This window comes from Setaria italica, chromosome I (genome assembly GCF_000263155.2).
Source record: "Setaria italica strain Yugu1 chromosome I, Setaria_italica_v2.0, whole genome shotgun sequence".
Classification (NCBI taxonomy): domain Eukaryota; kingdom Viridiplantae; phylum Streptophyta; class Magnoliopsida; order Poales; family Poaceae; genus Setaria; species Setaria italica.
The window spans coordinates 2,750,560-2,766,950 of NC_028450.1; the positions used below are offsets into that span (position 1 = coordinate 2,750,560).

A 16,391-nucleotide genomic window follows, 5' to 3' on the forward strand; every position below is an offset into this window, starting at 1 on the left:
TCCAGAGGCTGTAGTTTTTTTTCCCCATCAGTTCCATCTTCACTAATATTCTCCAACACCTCCAGTACAGAGGACCACATGATCATAAGACGTGCCAATGTTTTATGATGTGTACCCCACCGTGTATCACCAGGCCTAGCAAGACTAGTTTCTTGGTTTTTCCCTCTCCCAGAAAAAATAACACTACTATCTAACTGCTCAACAAGCTTATCATGATGACTTTGAAGGAGTTGATCTTTCCTCTTGCAAGAAGCACTAACAACATTGACGATTGAAGTGACATAATTGAAGAAATCAAAAGTTGAGCCACAACACTTGGCTACAGAAACTACCACAAGCTGCAATTGATGAGCAAAACAATGGATGTAAAAGGCATATGGGTTTTTGTTCAATACCAGTCTTTGTAACCCATGAAATTGTCCTCTCATATTTGAAGCTCCATCATATCCTTACCCTCTAATCTTGGAAATAGATAGGCCATATCTTCTAAGCATAGTATCCAATGCTTCTTTTAGTGAAGTTGATGTGGTGTCAAAAACATGTTCAATGCCAAGAAACCTCTCAATCACACTTCCTTTATCATTGACAAACCTACAAGACAAAAGAGAAAATAGTGTTACTTGAAAGCAACAAAACAAAACCAATAAAATAACCAAATAAAGAGAAGGTATATACCTCACAACCACAGCCATTTGTTCCTTAATAGATGCATCACGAGCCTCGTCGACAAGAACCGCAAAACAACGATCTCCTATTTCACTTTTAATTAACTCACTTGTCTCCTCTGCACAAGCCCTAGCCAAATCTTTCTGTACCATTGGACTACTCATTTGATTATTCCCTGGAGCATTTTCACCGGTCACAAGTGCAGCCTTAGGATCCTTCTTTCTGTACCATTCAAGCATCTCCATAAAGTTTCCTTTATTTCTTGATGTTTTAGACTCATCATGTCCACGAAAGGCTAGAGCTTGCAAAAGGAGAAATCTAGCAATGCCTAACATGATACATAAACGAGCTTTATATGCCTCCTCTTCTGCTGCACTTGTAACAGTCCACACATGTTCAACACTTTGCCTCTGATTTTTGAAATCAAGTGCACGCTTTCTTGCATTATTATGAAAGCCATCAATTGATTGAGCATGCTCCTTGAAACAATTTTTTGCATTCTTCCAATTTCTAAATCCAACTTTGGTAAATGTATCATTAGTATGAAACCCAGCTTGTTGTGGCTTAAAGAGATAGCAATAAAAGCAATAAGCTGCATCCTTGGCTACACTGTACTCTAACCAATCAAATTGATCATACCATGATCCAACAAATCCTCTTGATTGGCCTTTACCATCTTTTTTCGTTTTTGGAAACTTATGACCAGCTGGCCTATATGGACCTATTTGTAGATATGCTCTCCTTGCCTCATCCCTAATGTCATGATGAAAATCATCAATTGGCTTTCTTTGTCCTGGATCAGCAACTATATCTCTCATATCAAGTTTAATCCGTGGTCTTTTTTGCTCAACCCGGCTCTCTATAGTTTCGGCACTACCACCACTCTTTGACGCATCTTTTTTAGCATAGTATTTCTCCATTCTAGCTTCTAAGGTATGAAATGTTGCAATTGCAAAGTAAGACTCAAATACCAGTCCTGCTCAATCAATCAATGAAATAAAATATTCATGATTTTGCTAGTAGGCAGTAGCAATCATAGATTCATAGAGCAATTTTCAAAAAAAAAAAAGAAACCTCAACAGTTGGGCAGCCGGGCAGGTCAGGCAACATCTGCAGCCTAGGATTCATTTAAAAAAAATTGCATGATCAGTCTGTACGAAACTTTATACTAGTATAATTGGACAATATCAGATTAAAGAATTACATCTAACATCTGTGTCGCTTTGTGGTGATGAACAGAATATCTATTATAGGAATCAGGGAGAGAGCGATTGAAGCATGTAACATCGGATTAAACTAGGTCAAACTCATAAGCAAGCAGTCATGGCAATAAACATCGGATTACCTGCCTGCCTCTGCCGTCAGGGGCGGATTTGGCCGGGGGCCAGGCGCCAGGCCGCCGCCCGCCAGGCAGGGGGCTGGCCGGCTGGGCCGCTGGGGGCCGGGTGGCCGCCGGCCGGTGGGGGCGTGGCCGCACGGGGCCGGCGCCGCGTCACCTGGCGGAGGACCGACGGAGCGCCGCCGCGCCGGGGCCGGGCCACTGCTCGCCGCCTTGCCCTAGCGCGCGGCCGTGCGGGGAGCTGGGGAGGCGGGGACGGCGGCCGGCGGGGCACCGGGGCCGCCGGCCGCAGGTGGCGGCGCGCGCAGCCGGAGGAGGTGCAGCGCAGACGGAGTAGGGGCGGATTTGGGCCCCGGGTAGTGGCGCGCCGCGTGCAGGACTGGCGGCGCGGCGCAGCCGACCGGCGCAGGTGGCGACGCGGCCGCGCGGGTGGCGGCGCAGGCAGTTGGCGGCGCGGCGCAGCCGGCCGGCGCGGCGGGCGGATCTGCAGTGCCGGTGCGGACGTGCGGTCAGGCGGAGTCGGGAGGGTCGGAGGGAGGCGGTCAGGCGGACGGGAGTCAGGGAGGCAGGGCGACGGGCCGGCCGGCCGGGTGAGTCCGCGAACCGCGAGGGACCGAGGCCCAAAGGTGAATGCGGTGCGGCGCAACGAGTAGAGCGAGGCCCACGACGGGCGACGGCCTGCTGGCCAGCCTATTGGGCTTTCTCCTTCTCGGGGTGGGCTAATAGGCTGATAGGCCTTTTTATGCCATTTTTATGAAGCATTGTTTCACTGTTCATGGGCCTCGCTCTGGGCTGCAGCCCGGGCAGCCCGGGGCCCAAATCCGCCCCTGGGCACAAGAGGTGTGCGTGGACAAGACATACGAAGTTCCAGGCGACAACACCTGCATCTGCTCTAAGAACTGTGCCTGTGCTGGCATGTGCATCCTGCAGAATGAGGTGGATGTTAAGACCTGTTTCGTCGATTGTGTCCTAAAGAACGACTGCCAGTGCCCTCCTAAGGACCATGGCGCCGAGAAGAAGACGGACGGCTAAGTTGACTGTAATGCCATGCCTGAGTTCTCAGGCGACCATCATGTTGCAATAATGATGTATTGTGTTCTTCCCTCATCTCCCATGCATGCATGCATGTCATCATTGCCGTATGCTTGAGGGCAGGGTTATTGTTGTCGGGTGTCATAGCTTATATATAGCTGCAAAATAAAATGTTCAAGTGTGTGTTCGTGTTATCACGTGTATGGTTTCTATACTGAAGTTGTATGCATGCATATCATATTTGTTAACCATAATAATGCAATATTTATGTATTCCATTTGCTTCTATTTACTTTGACGCCGTTATTTACCCTGCGGCCTTCTGGGTTTCTTCCATATGTTACACCAATTTATATATTGTTGGAACATGCTTGTAACAGCCCAGAACAGCAGCAACATTCTGGAGTGTTACCACGCTACACTACAGTTATTACAGGCACACACATAAGAGACAACAACAAAGATAAAAGAACATGGCACGCGGAAGCAACTTAAATCATCTAGTTAAACATCTAACGAACTAGATAAAAAGAGATTATAAGCTAAGCGAAAACTTCACAGCCAAATAATTTTATTACAACACATGTGTCCAAAATAGATATATGAAGAGGTGTGTGCACACGTGCTGCTACTCCCAGCCAACCAAGCACCCTCCAAACTCAAGAACCTACGGAGGGGAAAATAGCGTATGAGGTCTATGGAAAACCTCAGCAAGCAAACTGCATAATCATTATTATAAAGGAAGCACCAAATAACTTTGAGTAGTAAGATAAATAAATATTTCACAATAATACTTCATAATAAATATGCAAATGGTGCAATGCAATGCAGGACTCCACTCTACCAAAAAATCCCCAAGGAAGGAGGTGAGGGCTGCAACCACATTGCTATATCTTAACGTGCGTTGCTGTACCGGTACATACCACATAATTCTGACTACGGTTTTTTCATATGCATAAACAACATGCGAATGCAAATGCAAGATTGCAATGCATGAAGTTCATATACTTCAAATTCATATCTTCAAAAGTAAAGCCTCAAGTGGAATAATATATAAATCCATTTCAGTTTATCTTGCTAGTATGAGGTACTGAAATCAAATGGAGGTAATTCAAACAACAAAGTTAAAGCATGTAGACCACATTGCTACATTTACTTGCCTTCACCGAAGATCAAGAACGTGAGTTAAGCACGATCCGAAGGTGCACCACGTATTAATGAACATAACTCAGCACCAACACAAACACACAAGCATAAGCAAACATAATTCAAAGCATTCATACGCCCGGATCCGATGTTCTCAAAAAAACACACGCAAAACTAGACATGACAGCAGCACTGTTGCTTGTCTTTTTTTACCTTTTAATCCTATCAGCTAAAAATTCCCATCTTGTGCCATCTAAAAGATAAAATCATAACTTACAACTTTCTACCGATCCCTAAATAGAGGAAAACTCATAAACATAGGCTAATCTTAAGATGAACCTCAAACTGAAAAATCTAACAGCAACTGCAGGAGAGTCCTAGTAAAATAGGTATATCTGGAGCTCCAAAACTCATATGAAGATGAACTTAACCAATCTGTAAATCTAATAAAATTTCCTACAACTCTTTATTCATTCAAATATCCAATTCTATCGTTTGTGTTGCCTAAAGTTTAGGTGAATAGATTCTGCCCAGAATTACATGTCTGAAAAACTGACAGAATCAAACATCAATATATATCAGCTGTTAACTCCGATTGTGGTGTTCTTTATGGCTATGGAAAGCTCTGCAGATCTTCTATGACTCATATATAGATTTTATATTTTTTGAAGCCATTTAGTTAACACAAAACAGACGTTACTGAAAACTGCACAGATTGACTATGTGCTGAAAATAGCGATGAGGGCAAAACATTTCCCTAGCCCTTAACGGCGTCGAGTACCGCTAACGCACATGCTAGAACATTTGAAACCTTAGGGAAACATGTGTTACAGCAGGGACATGCGTCACCTAGGGTCTCCCCTTGGAAACAGCAAGGGCAATGGCGACGGCGGCGATCCGGACGATTACTCCCGGTCGTTTTCCTCTTCCTAACGACAAACGTCACGGCAGCCCCGTCGATTGCACCTAAGTTGCAACCTACATGGCGGCACTACCATGAACAGAGAGGAATGGCAACCAATTGGGGGGAAACGGAGAGAGCAAAGGAAGCCCAACCAAGTTTTGGAGAGGAACAGGGATGATGGACGGCGACGTACCCTGATTTCCCTTCCCTTCTCTCTTCTCTTGTTCTCCCTCTCGACTTTGGATCACGGCAAAAGGGAGTGGCAGTGCGGGGGAAAAACACGAAGGAAAGAAAAAGGACTTGGCAACGTAGCTGCAAGGGTACTGGAGCTATGTCGTACTGTAGTAACCATGGTGAAATCTTGAACCATCCATAACTTCATGACCGGAACTCCAGACAAGACATATGAGTGATCAAACGGAATGGATTCGATGAGCTCTATGCAACCATGGTATCCATTCATCCATCCGAGTGACGGATCTAAAAGTCAACTTTTAGCCATCAATTTTATGTATTCGACACACAAAGCGTATTTTATCCTTTGCGCATTCTAGGAGTTACATTCTTCCCTCCTTAAAAGAATTCATCCCTGAATTCACCATTGCTAACGCATGAACATGAACCTGAACCACATGTACATAAATAATTACTTACTAGACTCGAATAGCTCCGGATATTTCTGTCGCATGGGATCCTCCAATTCTCATGTGCCCTCCCGCTCTGATTGATTAGTCCATAGGACCTTCACATACTTGATAGTCCTATTCCGCATGACACGCTGAGAGGAATCTGATGACACTCAATAGTCAAATCCTACTCAATAATCACTAGCTCGGCCTCCATCTTCTGCTCTTGATCTTTCAAATACTTCCTCAACAGAGATACATGAAACACAATAGGATGCACACCACTCATCGACTCTGGCAACTGCAAAATCGAACAATGCCTTTCATTGGTGACACCTTGAGAAGAACCTCGTCACCAACCGCAAACTCCATATCGTTCCGTCTGATATCTGCATAGCTCTTCTGTCGACTCTAAGGAGCCAACAAGTTCTAACAAATCTCACGTACCTTATCATGAGTCTGTTGTACCCAGTCCAGGCCAACAAAAGATCTCTCACCAATGATGTCCCAACAGAGTGGGGAAATACACTTGCGGTCATACAACGCTTCATATGGAGCCATCTTGATGCTAGCTTGATAACTTTTATTACAAGAAAACTCTGCCAACGGCAAGTGATCCTCTCAACTTCCCTTCCAAGAGAGCACACAAGAATGCAACGAGTCCTCTAAGGTCTGAATGGTACGCTCCGATTCATCGTCTATCTGAGGGTGAAAAGCAGTGCTAAGATCCAATCCAGTACCCAAAGCACTATACAAACTCGTCAAAAATTACATACAAATTTGGAATCACAATCAAGAACAATGGACTTAGCACACCATGCAACCTCACCACTTCCTTGATATATAATGGAACCAAATCTGAAGCAGAGTTAGTAGTCTTCATGGGAATAAAATGGGCAACCTTCGTCAAACTATCAATTACCACTCAAATAACATCTTTACCTCTTAGGGGAATGAGGTATACCAACCACAAAATCCATGGTAATATTCTCCCATTTCCACATAGGAATCTCCAATGGTTTAAGTAATCTAGAAGGCCTTTGATGCTCAGCGTTCACCTTCTGACAAATGCCACACGAAGCCACATAATTAGCAATATCAACCTTCATCCACATCCAACAGAAACTCTGCTTCAAGTCTCGGTACATATTAGTCTCACCTGGATGTAGCGTATATGGAGTACGATGAACTTCTCTCAAAATCTCCATGTTTACTACAACTTTCTATGGCACACAAAGATGACCTCTGAAATAAAGAGTACCATCCTCCTCTATACTAAACTTGTAGGGTTTCCCTAGCTCAATATGCTTACGAACAGCATGAAGCAGGCGATCTTGCAATTGTGTCACACGTACCCGCTCATGCAACGGCGACTGAATCAACAACTGAGTCTCCTCACGGCAATACCAACATAGCACAGAGAAATATCAATGTTGTCCGATTCACCAATCAAAGGCATACAAATCTTAGGAACACCAGTTCTCTTGCTAAACGCATCTGCAACAACATTCACCTTGCCAGGGTGATACTGAATAGTCAAATCATAATCCTTAATCAACTCAAGCCATTTTCTCTATCCCAAGTTAACTAATTCTGAATGAGAATACACTTTGGTTCGATGATCCACAAAGATGTCACACGATTTGCCATACAGATAATGCCTCTAAATCTCCAATGCCAAAATCAAGTACAGCAGACTCTAGCTCTTGGGTAGGATAAATTTCTTTCCTATTTCTTCAAATATCATAATGCATAAGCCATTGCTTTTTCCAACTTGGATGAGCTCACAATAAAGACCAAACGGGAAGTATCTACATACGCAACAAAAGCACTTACCACTACGAGGAAAAATAAAAATATAGGCACTAATCACATTCAACTTTAGAGTGTGAAAATTTGACTCATGATCATCCACTTAAGAGGAACATCCTTATTATACTAATATATCCATGGCTGGGCACGAGTTGAAAATGCTATGCCAAGTACTATTGAAAAAGGTGGAGAACTCGATTCTATAGTTTCTAATGTAATTCTTGGTCACACAGAACCTCCACTTGTAACTAGTTTGGTAGGCCTTGAACACATTATTGCCAAACTTTGGTAACATCTTCTATAAGATAATTCACCACTCATAACCTTGATCGCAAAAGACCAACCACCACAAAGAGATCAAAACTACACTATAATAAAGCATGAGTGCAAAACATCTCCAAAACACACCAATCACTACATGAACCAAGCTCTAGGGAGATTGTCTTGAAAACTCAAATCTTGACTTTTTGGAAAAATGGCTGAATGATCAAACTTCCTTCACACTTTTCCAAAACCGAATTCAACTACAAATCTCAAAGTACTTCATGGGATAGTAGCAGCGAGATGCCACTACAAGAACTGTACCCACTCTACAACTAAAACAAACTTATATAAGAACAATAGCTTCATTTCCTCAGCTCTTCTCGATATCCAAGAACAATTGCAAAGGAAGGAAAGGATCCTAGTTTAATAACCATGAAGGATTACAATCGTTGCACCACTATAGCACCTCCGGCATCTAAGCCATGACACGTGTTGACGTCGGATTTTGACACGTATTTTTAATCGGCGTTAAGGAAGGAGAAGATTGGCCGATACGGCGAGCTAAAAGCTACAGTTGGGATTTGGCCAACTAGAGCTACAGTGTTTTGGCTGATTGGCAAAAGGAGTCAGCAAGGATTGGCCGATTGGGAGCTGGGGCAACTTGGCCAGTATGGGCCTAGAGTGGGCCGGAGAAAAGATTAGCTAAAAAAGAAAGTTGGCCCGTGAGATATGATAACCAACTCCGATACGAGTTGTGTTTGTAAATCTTTATTGTTATTCAAAATTAGAGATAGATCCTAGTCGGTTAGGAAATCAGTTGTAACAGGCTATAAATAGCCACCTCTTGAGGATTTGTAAGACACATATCAATCAATACAACAAATCTACTTATTCCTCGCACTTTACTTTCAAGTCGGCGACTTCGCCAAAAACCTTTTCTTTTCACGAGTTCGTACGGGTTGGCAGGGCTGCATCGACACGATCTCCGGCCGATTTGTAAGTTCCGTTTATCGAGTAATATCTAAGCTTTAACTTCGGGTGCATCGTTGTCGTTTCGTTTAGATTTATTCACCAGTTATCGATATTTACTAGAATTATAGGTTTTATCTATTGTTCTAGTTTTATCACCAGTTATCCAGCTTGAGATTCGAACTGTCGGCCTCATCACTGTTATTCTTATTTATCGCCATATAGCCGATTAGATCTGTTTCAAGTGTTGCATTTGTAGCGTTATTTAATTTATTCTAGTAATTTCTTTGCAATCGCTACGTGATCATCGGCTGCTCTATAGCCGGTCATCTCTACAGTAAATCGGCCGATTTGCTGATACACTTTTCGAGACAGATCGGAACTTTAGCTTATCGAAACCCCTAGAATTTAATACTTTTCTTCCCTTGTCAATCAATAGGTCAGATTGACTGGCACGTCGTGCGAACCGCACCAGAGCAATAACCCAAACAGCAGTTAAGCAGATTCTCCCGGGTTGTGTGTCCGATGCTGAGGGTCATCGGCCGATTTTCAGCGCCAACAACACGTTAGACATTCTAACAATTGAGGCTCAGTCAAAGGAGAAGAAAAAACATTGCGTCATCTTGCACTAGCTCTATATATTTACACCGACATAGAACTGCATCCTAACACCACTTTTTGTTGACTTCAAGTAAGATCTAAATGGTGCTCACCACCAAGGGTAGGTGAATTAACTTTATATGTCTCCAAATAAATCAAAATTATGCTAAACTTGGTAGGCTTGCCAAGAGAGCATGACGATGCTCACTAAGATCAATCTCTCAACATTGAATTTGTCCTTCGGGAACGAACGTATAAAAACTTCAAGCTTTAGCGCTCACGAACGGATCATGACACCGTATTAAATTGATCACATTCCATTTGTATTTCTCAAATGCTTCATATCACCATGACTCGGTATGATTATCAAACTCCCGTTGCTGAACACAATGAACCACTCCGCTATGAAAAAAAATAAAATGTAACCTTTAAGGCCACTGTAACCATAAAACAAAAATAACCACACAGCCTATACGCTTTGAAGCAAGGCAATTCTAGCATCCAAACCAACACCTCAAACTGTAGCGCTAAGGCCCAAACAGCAAGTAATTACTCTCGTGGAACCTCTTGAAAATCCTTTCAGGTCCTATTCTCATCACATCTCTAGGACAAGCTAAAGATGACCACTACTCTATAGGGAAAGAATGTAAACCAGAGGTCAAGCCGAAACGTCGCCACTCCACTACATGGGACAAGGCACACAGCGACCCGCCCATCTGATAAGTCGAGAGACAATAGTTAGGGTGCATGGTATGGTAGCCAATCCATCCGTCATTCAACTATTTCCTCCTTATATAGATAGTTGGGACAACCCTAACACTCAGGCAACCTCACTTAGCAAAGCAGATAAGGCGTTGTAGGGGCCCTCTACTTGACCCATCTTCACTGCTAAACTATACTTTGTCTACAAGTTTTCAAACTTCTTAGGATCTCCGATAAACTGCAACAACCTACCTAAGCAAAGGTATTTAAGATATGACAACGAGAAACATAAAACTATACTGGTAAAAACAACAAGGTGAGGAAAAAACCCAACTCTCAACCTATAAGTACAAGTGTGTCAAGTTTTAAGGTGAGTCAAATTAAGCCTAGAACATATAACCTTAAGCTCTGATTACCAACTGTAGTACCCTAGAACATTAGCAACATTCTAGAGCGTTACCATACTACACTACAGCTATTACAGGCACACACATAAGAGCCATCAACAAAGATAAAAGAACAGGGCACGCAGAAGCAACTTAAATCATCTAGATAAACATCTAAAAAACTAGATAAAAAGATATTATAAGCTAAGCAAAGGCTTCACAACCAAAATTTTTTATTACAACATATGTGTCCAATATATATATATGAAGAGGTGTATGCACACGTGCTGCTACTCCCATCCAACCAGGCACCCTCCAAACTCAAGAACCTGCGAAGGGCAAAAAAGCGTACGAGGTTTATGGAAAACCTCAGCAAGCAAACTGCGTCAACCAAGTCATTTAAACCATAATATATTAAACAACAATTTAAGAATTATTGTTATAAAAGGAGCACCACATCACTTCGAGTAGTAAGATAAATAAATACTTCACAACAATTCTTCATAATGAATATGAAAATGGTGCAATGCAATGCATGACTTCACTTCTACCCACACATCCCCAAGGAAGGACGTGAGGGCTGGAACCACATTGCTATACCTCAACGTGCGTTTTTGTACGGTACATACCGTAGCAATCTAGCTACGGTTTCTTCATATGCATAAACAATATGAGAATGCAAATGCAAGATTGCAATGCATGAACTTCATATACTTCAAATTCATATCATCAAAAGTGAAGCCTCAAGTGGAACAATGTATGTGTTGAAAACAGCGATGAGGGCAAAAATTCTCCCTAGCCCTTAACGGCGTCAAATACCGCTACACACACATGCTAGAACATCTGAAACCTTAGGGAAAACATGTGTTGCAGCAGGGACATGCCTCACCTAGGGTTTCCCCTTAAAAACAGCAAGGGCAACGTGTAACAACTCTACCTAAATTAAGTGCTTTTAACTCTAAACCAGTGATAAATCCTGAAGTTAAGAAGTGAGATGACCTTTATAAACCTAAGAAGCTCTTTTTTTTGGAGTTCGAATTTAAAGCTTGAAATTCTATATACAAACTTAAGTTTCTGCCCAAATAAGAGTTATAAAACTTTTAAATTCCAACAACTTGTGTTAAAGGCACCTTGACTAATTCGGAGTGGAAAGGAGTCAAAAATAGCAACCAAAGCCGGCTTTCTTGCAGGACCTTGAAAATCTCTTAAGTCCCGGAATTCGAGTTTTCCTCCATCTTTGCAAGCTTTCATCTCCCGTTTTCCTATCTAAACTTGAGTCAGAGCCTTAATAGAAGTTGTAGTACCTCAAGAGTGTTCCAACTTTGTTACACTAACCCAGATCCAAATCGGACCCGAGCTTGTTCAAAATCCCGGTCAAAGTGAGGTAAACCAGTCAACTCACCCCGGATGCTTAAAAATCCTAGGTCTGGAATCCCAGATTTTTGGCTAACTTTGGCCGGAAATATCTTTGAATCCTCTCACAATCAAAACCGGCACCTTAAACAAAGTTTGAAGAACGATCAGAGTTGGGCAAGTTTGTTTAAGGGAGTTTCGGGAGTTGTGTTGAAAGATTCGGAGAAGGATCGCTCCAAAGCTGGTCGGGCTTGTTGCCCGAAGGGAGCCTCGACGCCCGCGTGCCCGAGCATGTTCGCTCGCGCGCCGCGTGGCCGCCGGCCACCGGCAGCTCGCCGGCGCCCTATCACCAGCGCGATAGCGACAGGACGAGAGCCACGGCACCCAACCCGCGCCCGCGACAGGACGGAGCGAGAGCAGGGCAAGCCAATCGCCGGCCGCGCGCAGGTCGCCTTCCGCTTGCCACGGCTCTGCTCCGCCCACCCTGTTCCGCCCATTCACCGAGAAACCTGAGATGCCCCTGACGTCCCGTGTCTCCGCCCGCTCGCCCAACCCCCACGGTAGCCTTTCCGCCTCACCCGCCCGACAGACCGGAAGCCCCAGACGCACGCCGCCCAAGGCCAATCGCCGCCGAAGACCACCTGGAGCTCCGCCTCCTCTGCCCAATGGCGTCGTCGGCCAATGGCTGCCTCGCCCGAGCACTCGCCGCTCCCGGCCTTATCCTTTCCCCACCGGAGCCCCGCCTCGACCCTCCGCGCCACCCCGGCCCTATAAAACGGAACCCCCTCACCGGCAATGCCACCCCTTGCCACCGCCCGCACCTGCGCCGCCGCTTTCTCCTCTGAGCCACCGCTAAGCTTCCGTGGAACTCACCCCCTTGCGCCACCCCCACACTCCGGCGACTTCGCCGCCACCCTCAAGCTGCTTCTTCCAACACACCAGCCGCCCGCTCCTCCGCGCGGTACTAGAGCTTGCTTGTGTCCACCAGAAGCACCGCCACCGCCGGACCACCGTCGAAGTCTCGCCGCCGCCCAAGCCTTTGTGCGTACAACCTTCCGCCCCAGCCTACTCCTTTTCGACCCCAAGGCTTCACCGGTCGACCTGGAGGTAAGCTGCTTAAACTTTTGTTTCGGTTCGTCCGACTCCTTTGTTTCGGTTCGCCCGACCTCTTTTCTTTTCGTCTCGCCCGACCTTTTCCTGTTGGCCTCGCCCGACCCTGCCAAGTTCGCCGACCCTTTCTCCGCCTCGCCCGAGGGCTCGGTTGTAACTTTTTCTTTGACCCGAGGGTATCGGTGAAATGTTTTCGGGGATTCCTCTGTGTTGAGTCTGAGGACCTTGGTATGGTTTATCTTAAACCTGAGGGTCAGACCCTAAGTTTTCCCCAATCCGACCCTCTCATCCTGCTCTCCACCAATAGAAGTTGAACTCCCCCACCTTCTCTGTAGCTTTGCTACAAGTGTCCGTGTTAAAACATGAGTGTGTTGGAATAACCATCTAAATTGTTTAACCCCTGCATTGCATTTCCGTGTAGAGTTGAATCTCGCCGACGGAACGTACGAGCTTCATCCAGCACCGGAAGAAGACCCCGCTAAGGAACTGCTCCCCTTCGAAGGAGAGCCCGAACCAGCGCAAGACCCCGAGGACCCGTAAGCTTTTTCTGAAGGCAAGCCCCGGTGCCTGAACTCCCTGTTTTGCTTTCATGCCACTTATTGATTACTTGATTGCGCATTTACGTTTCGAGGAGTTGTAATGGAACCTTAGATGCATAACTTAGTACCTTGTTTTTGAATACTAGTTGCTAAGGCCGAGTAGTTGCATTGCTTAATAGGTTTCGGTAAAAGTCGAGTGATCTCCTGTCACTCGCGAGTTATAGGAGATGAATGTTTCAGAGTTGTCGCAACTATAAGGATGACGGACGGGGTCAGGCTAGTGTTCAATGCTTGGTGGATTGCCCCGTCTGTCTAAATGAAAATGAACTAAGGTCGAAACGTGTCGGTGTTCGTGATCAAGTGATTGAAAGTACTAATCTCATACCTAGTATGGGATGGGAAAGCCTAGTACCTGATTGAACTGGGGCGTGGCATACCTTCCGGCTGTCCTTGGAACGTCGTTCCCATGGTGCATCATGTGGGTGCAAGTGCGGTCACAGTGCAGCAATAGGCCGAGACTGTGGAGCATTGCATGCCAAAGGAAGTTGGCCCTGACACGTACCTAAGGGATCGATGGGGACGGCTGACAAATGAAGCGACCCTTCGTGGTGCGCGGATGTCGTGAGATTAGGTTTGCCATGCATGGTTAATAAATTCGAATCGATTCGTCTGGCTCTCACAGTTTGGGACTACTTGATCGGTATTCTGCACTGAGTAAAGATGGAACATGATGATGATTTTAATCTTGATGTTTGTTAAGTAATTGCCTGGAAACCATGTTTGTTCAGTATAAGTTGCTAATCTAGAATGGATAAAGAACATAGAACATGAGTTAAAATGTTGAAAGTAAGGACTGACTTTAGATGCTTTTGGCAAGAAAACCCCAGAGCCAGAAAGCCTTGCATGTCTAGGTCTCGGTCGTGTCTTTCCGATGGGTCAGTCTTGCTGAGTACTAGTTGCTCAGCCTTGTTGTGGCTAATCTTTTTCAGGTTTTGCCAATAGCTTGGGTGTTGGTACCACTTGTCCGACCCAGCTTCCTCCAGGCTGGACCGTCGAGTGGGATCCTTCCTCGGATGGCGAAGGAAGGAGTTTTTGATGTCATGATCGGCTCCGTCATGATGTCCTGTGTCGACGTTTAAGCTTCCGCTAGTTTTCCTTTGACTTCGAACCATGCAAAATTTTGGTTTGAATTTTCCAAAAAGTCTGATGTAATAAATTATTACTATGTTGTCATGATGGAATGTTGTAATCTCTGTGCTACTCACCTTCGCGTGAGCGATGCTTCTCGATCCTGTTGTGTGGTTTATCGGAGGAAATCCGACGGTCGACCAAGTTGACTTGCTTAAAGGGCATAATCGCGTGTCAGGCGACTTCAATGCATTTTAGTCAGGTTAATTTGAGCGGTTCCGCCACACAACGGCGACGGCAGCGATCCCGACGATGATTCCCAGTCGTTTTCCTCTTCCTAGCGACGAACGTCACGGCAGCCCTGTCGATTGCACCTAAATTGCAACCTACATAGCGGCACCACCATGCACAGTGAGGAAAGGCAACTAATTGGGGAGAAACTGGGAGAGGAAAGGAAGCCCAACCAATTTTTGGAGAGGAAAGGAGATGACAGACGGTGGCGTACCCTAATTTGTCTTCTCTTCTCTCTTCTCTTGTTCTTCCTCTCCACTTTGGATCACGGCAAAAGGGAGTAATCAATACTTTCTTTTCCTCCTATACATTTGGTTTTATTAGAAATATATTGTTCTATCGATTAGTATATATACTTGTCAGACTATTCTTTAATGCTTCTGGTCAGAGGCAATCCGTCCGTTTCTTGATCCTGAGTCCGCTATCAGCTCTTCTTTGAATCCGGCAACAACATGTGGTAAAAAGTCAAACTCGTACTAGAACGCAACGAAATCGCAAACCTTTCTCGGCATTCTCGCGAGCATTTCACCTCCTTGTGCTAACCAAAATGTGACTCCTACTGGTTTAATAATTTCTGTATAGGCAGCACCGTGGTCGGCTACAAACTCAACCAGAACACCACTTATGAATAAGAGAGATGGAAAAAAGAGAGAAAGTGACAGAGAAAAGGAAATCAGAGAAGATAAATAAAGTGAACAGCCTGTGTATTCAGCGATTACTAGATCCAGCCCACTTCAAAATCTCCTGTGGGCATGGCATTTCCACATACACAGTTCCATATGCTAACTGCCTCTAGAAATGTTTCCACAAAATCAATAAAAATGACTTATCCGTTTAGGATTTAATAATGGTTGGAACAAAAGCCGTGTGGAACCAAGTACCTAGAGAAATCGTACGGTGGAAGAAAGGAGGTATATCTAGAGAAAAGTACAAACATATTCCAAACTGGTGGAACCAAGTACTAAAAATAATAGTGGGACCATCACCCAATTTAAGTTGATTTTTTAATTACCTTCCTAAGATCAATGGCTAGTAAAATTTCAAGAAAACGTATTTAGAAAGTACACACTGGTACCTTACGACCATTGTAAGAAAACTCTTTTGCTTATATTGAGTTTTGCAAACAAAAATTGTTAAAGGATATATCATTCTATATAGATTTAACTATATTTATAACAAAATATACACAGCTAGAACACGAGGTTAGTTATGTTAAATAGATTATAAAATGTGGTTTCATAATGTGTTCATTTGATATTATTTTAATGTGCATTTTGTAACGTGTCGACGTAGCGCCAACTTCTTTCTATTCTTGGATACCCATGCATACTCTGGATATGTACCACTGGTGCTCTTGGCTAGCTCGCAGAGACGCACAAAGACGTTAAAGAGCGTGAGTCACGACTTTGTCTCATCTCTGAAAGCCTAGACCATCGAAGATTGACCTTGCTTCTTTGCTGGTCCTCCAGCCATCGTGTATCATGCTATTTTTTTCTTATTATATAAACCAATATTCCGGTCATCC

At 44.4% G+C, this 16,391-nt stretch overlaps 1 protein-coding gene across 1 annotated transcript; it reads right to left on the reverse strand.

Moving 5' to 3' along the window:
• Window positions 1–398: 398 nt before the first annotated feature.
• LOC101780586 (zinc finger MYM-type protein 1-like) lies at window positions 399–1,586 on the reverse strand. Its single transcript, XM_004954571.1, has 2 exons — window positions 676–1,586; window positions 399–591 (listed from the first exon to the last, which is right to left on the reverse strand). The coding sequence occupies exons 1-2, from the start codon at window positions 1,584–1,586 to the stop codon at window positions 450–452; spliced, it is 1,053 nt and encodes a 350-aa protein (XP_004954628.1). The 3' UTR covers window positions 399–449.
• Window positions 1,587–16,391: the final 14,805 nt, after the last annotated feature.

What these genes read in the sequence shown, in the direction of transcription:
- LOC101780586 (XM_004954571.1), bottom strand. Translation starts at nt 1,586, where the DNA reads ATGGAGAAATACTATGCTAAAAAAGATGCGTCAAAGAGTGGTGGTAGT. An exon ending in CAAATGGCTGTGGTTGTGAG is followed by an intron (nt 592 to 675) that starts GTATATACCTTC and finishes TTTGTCTTGTAG; the next exon opens with GTTTGTCAATGATAAAGGAA.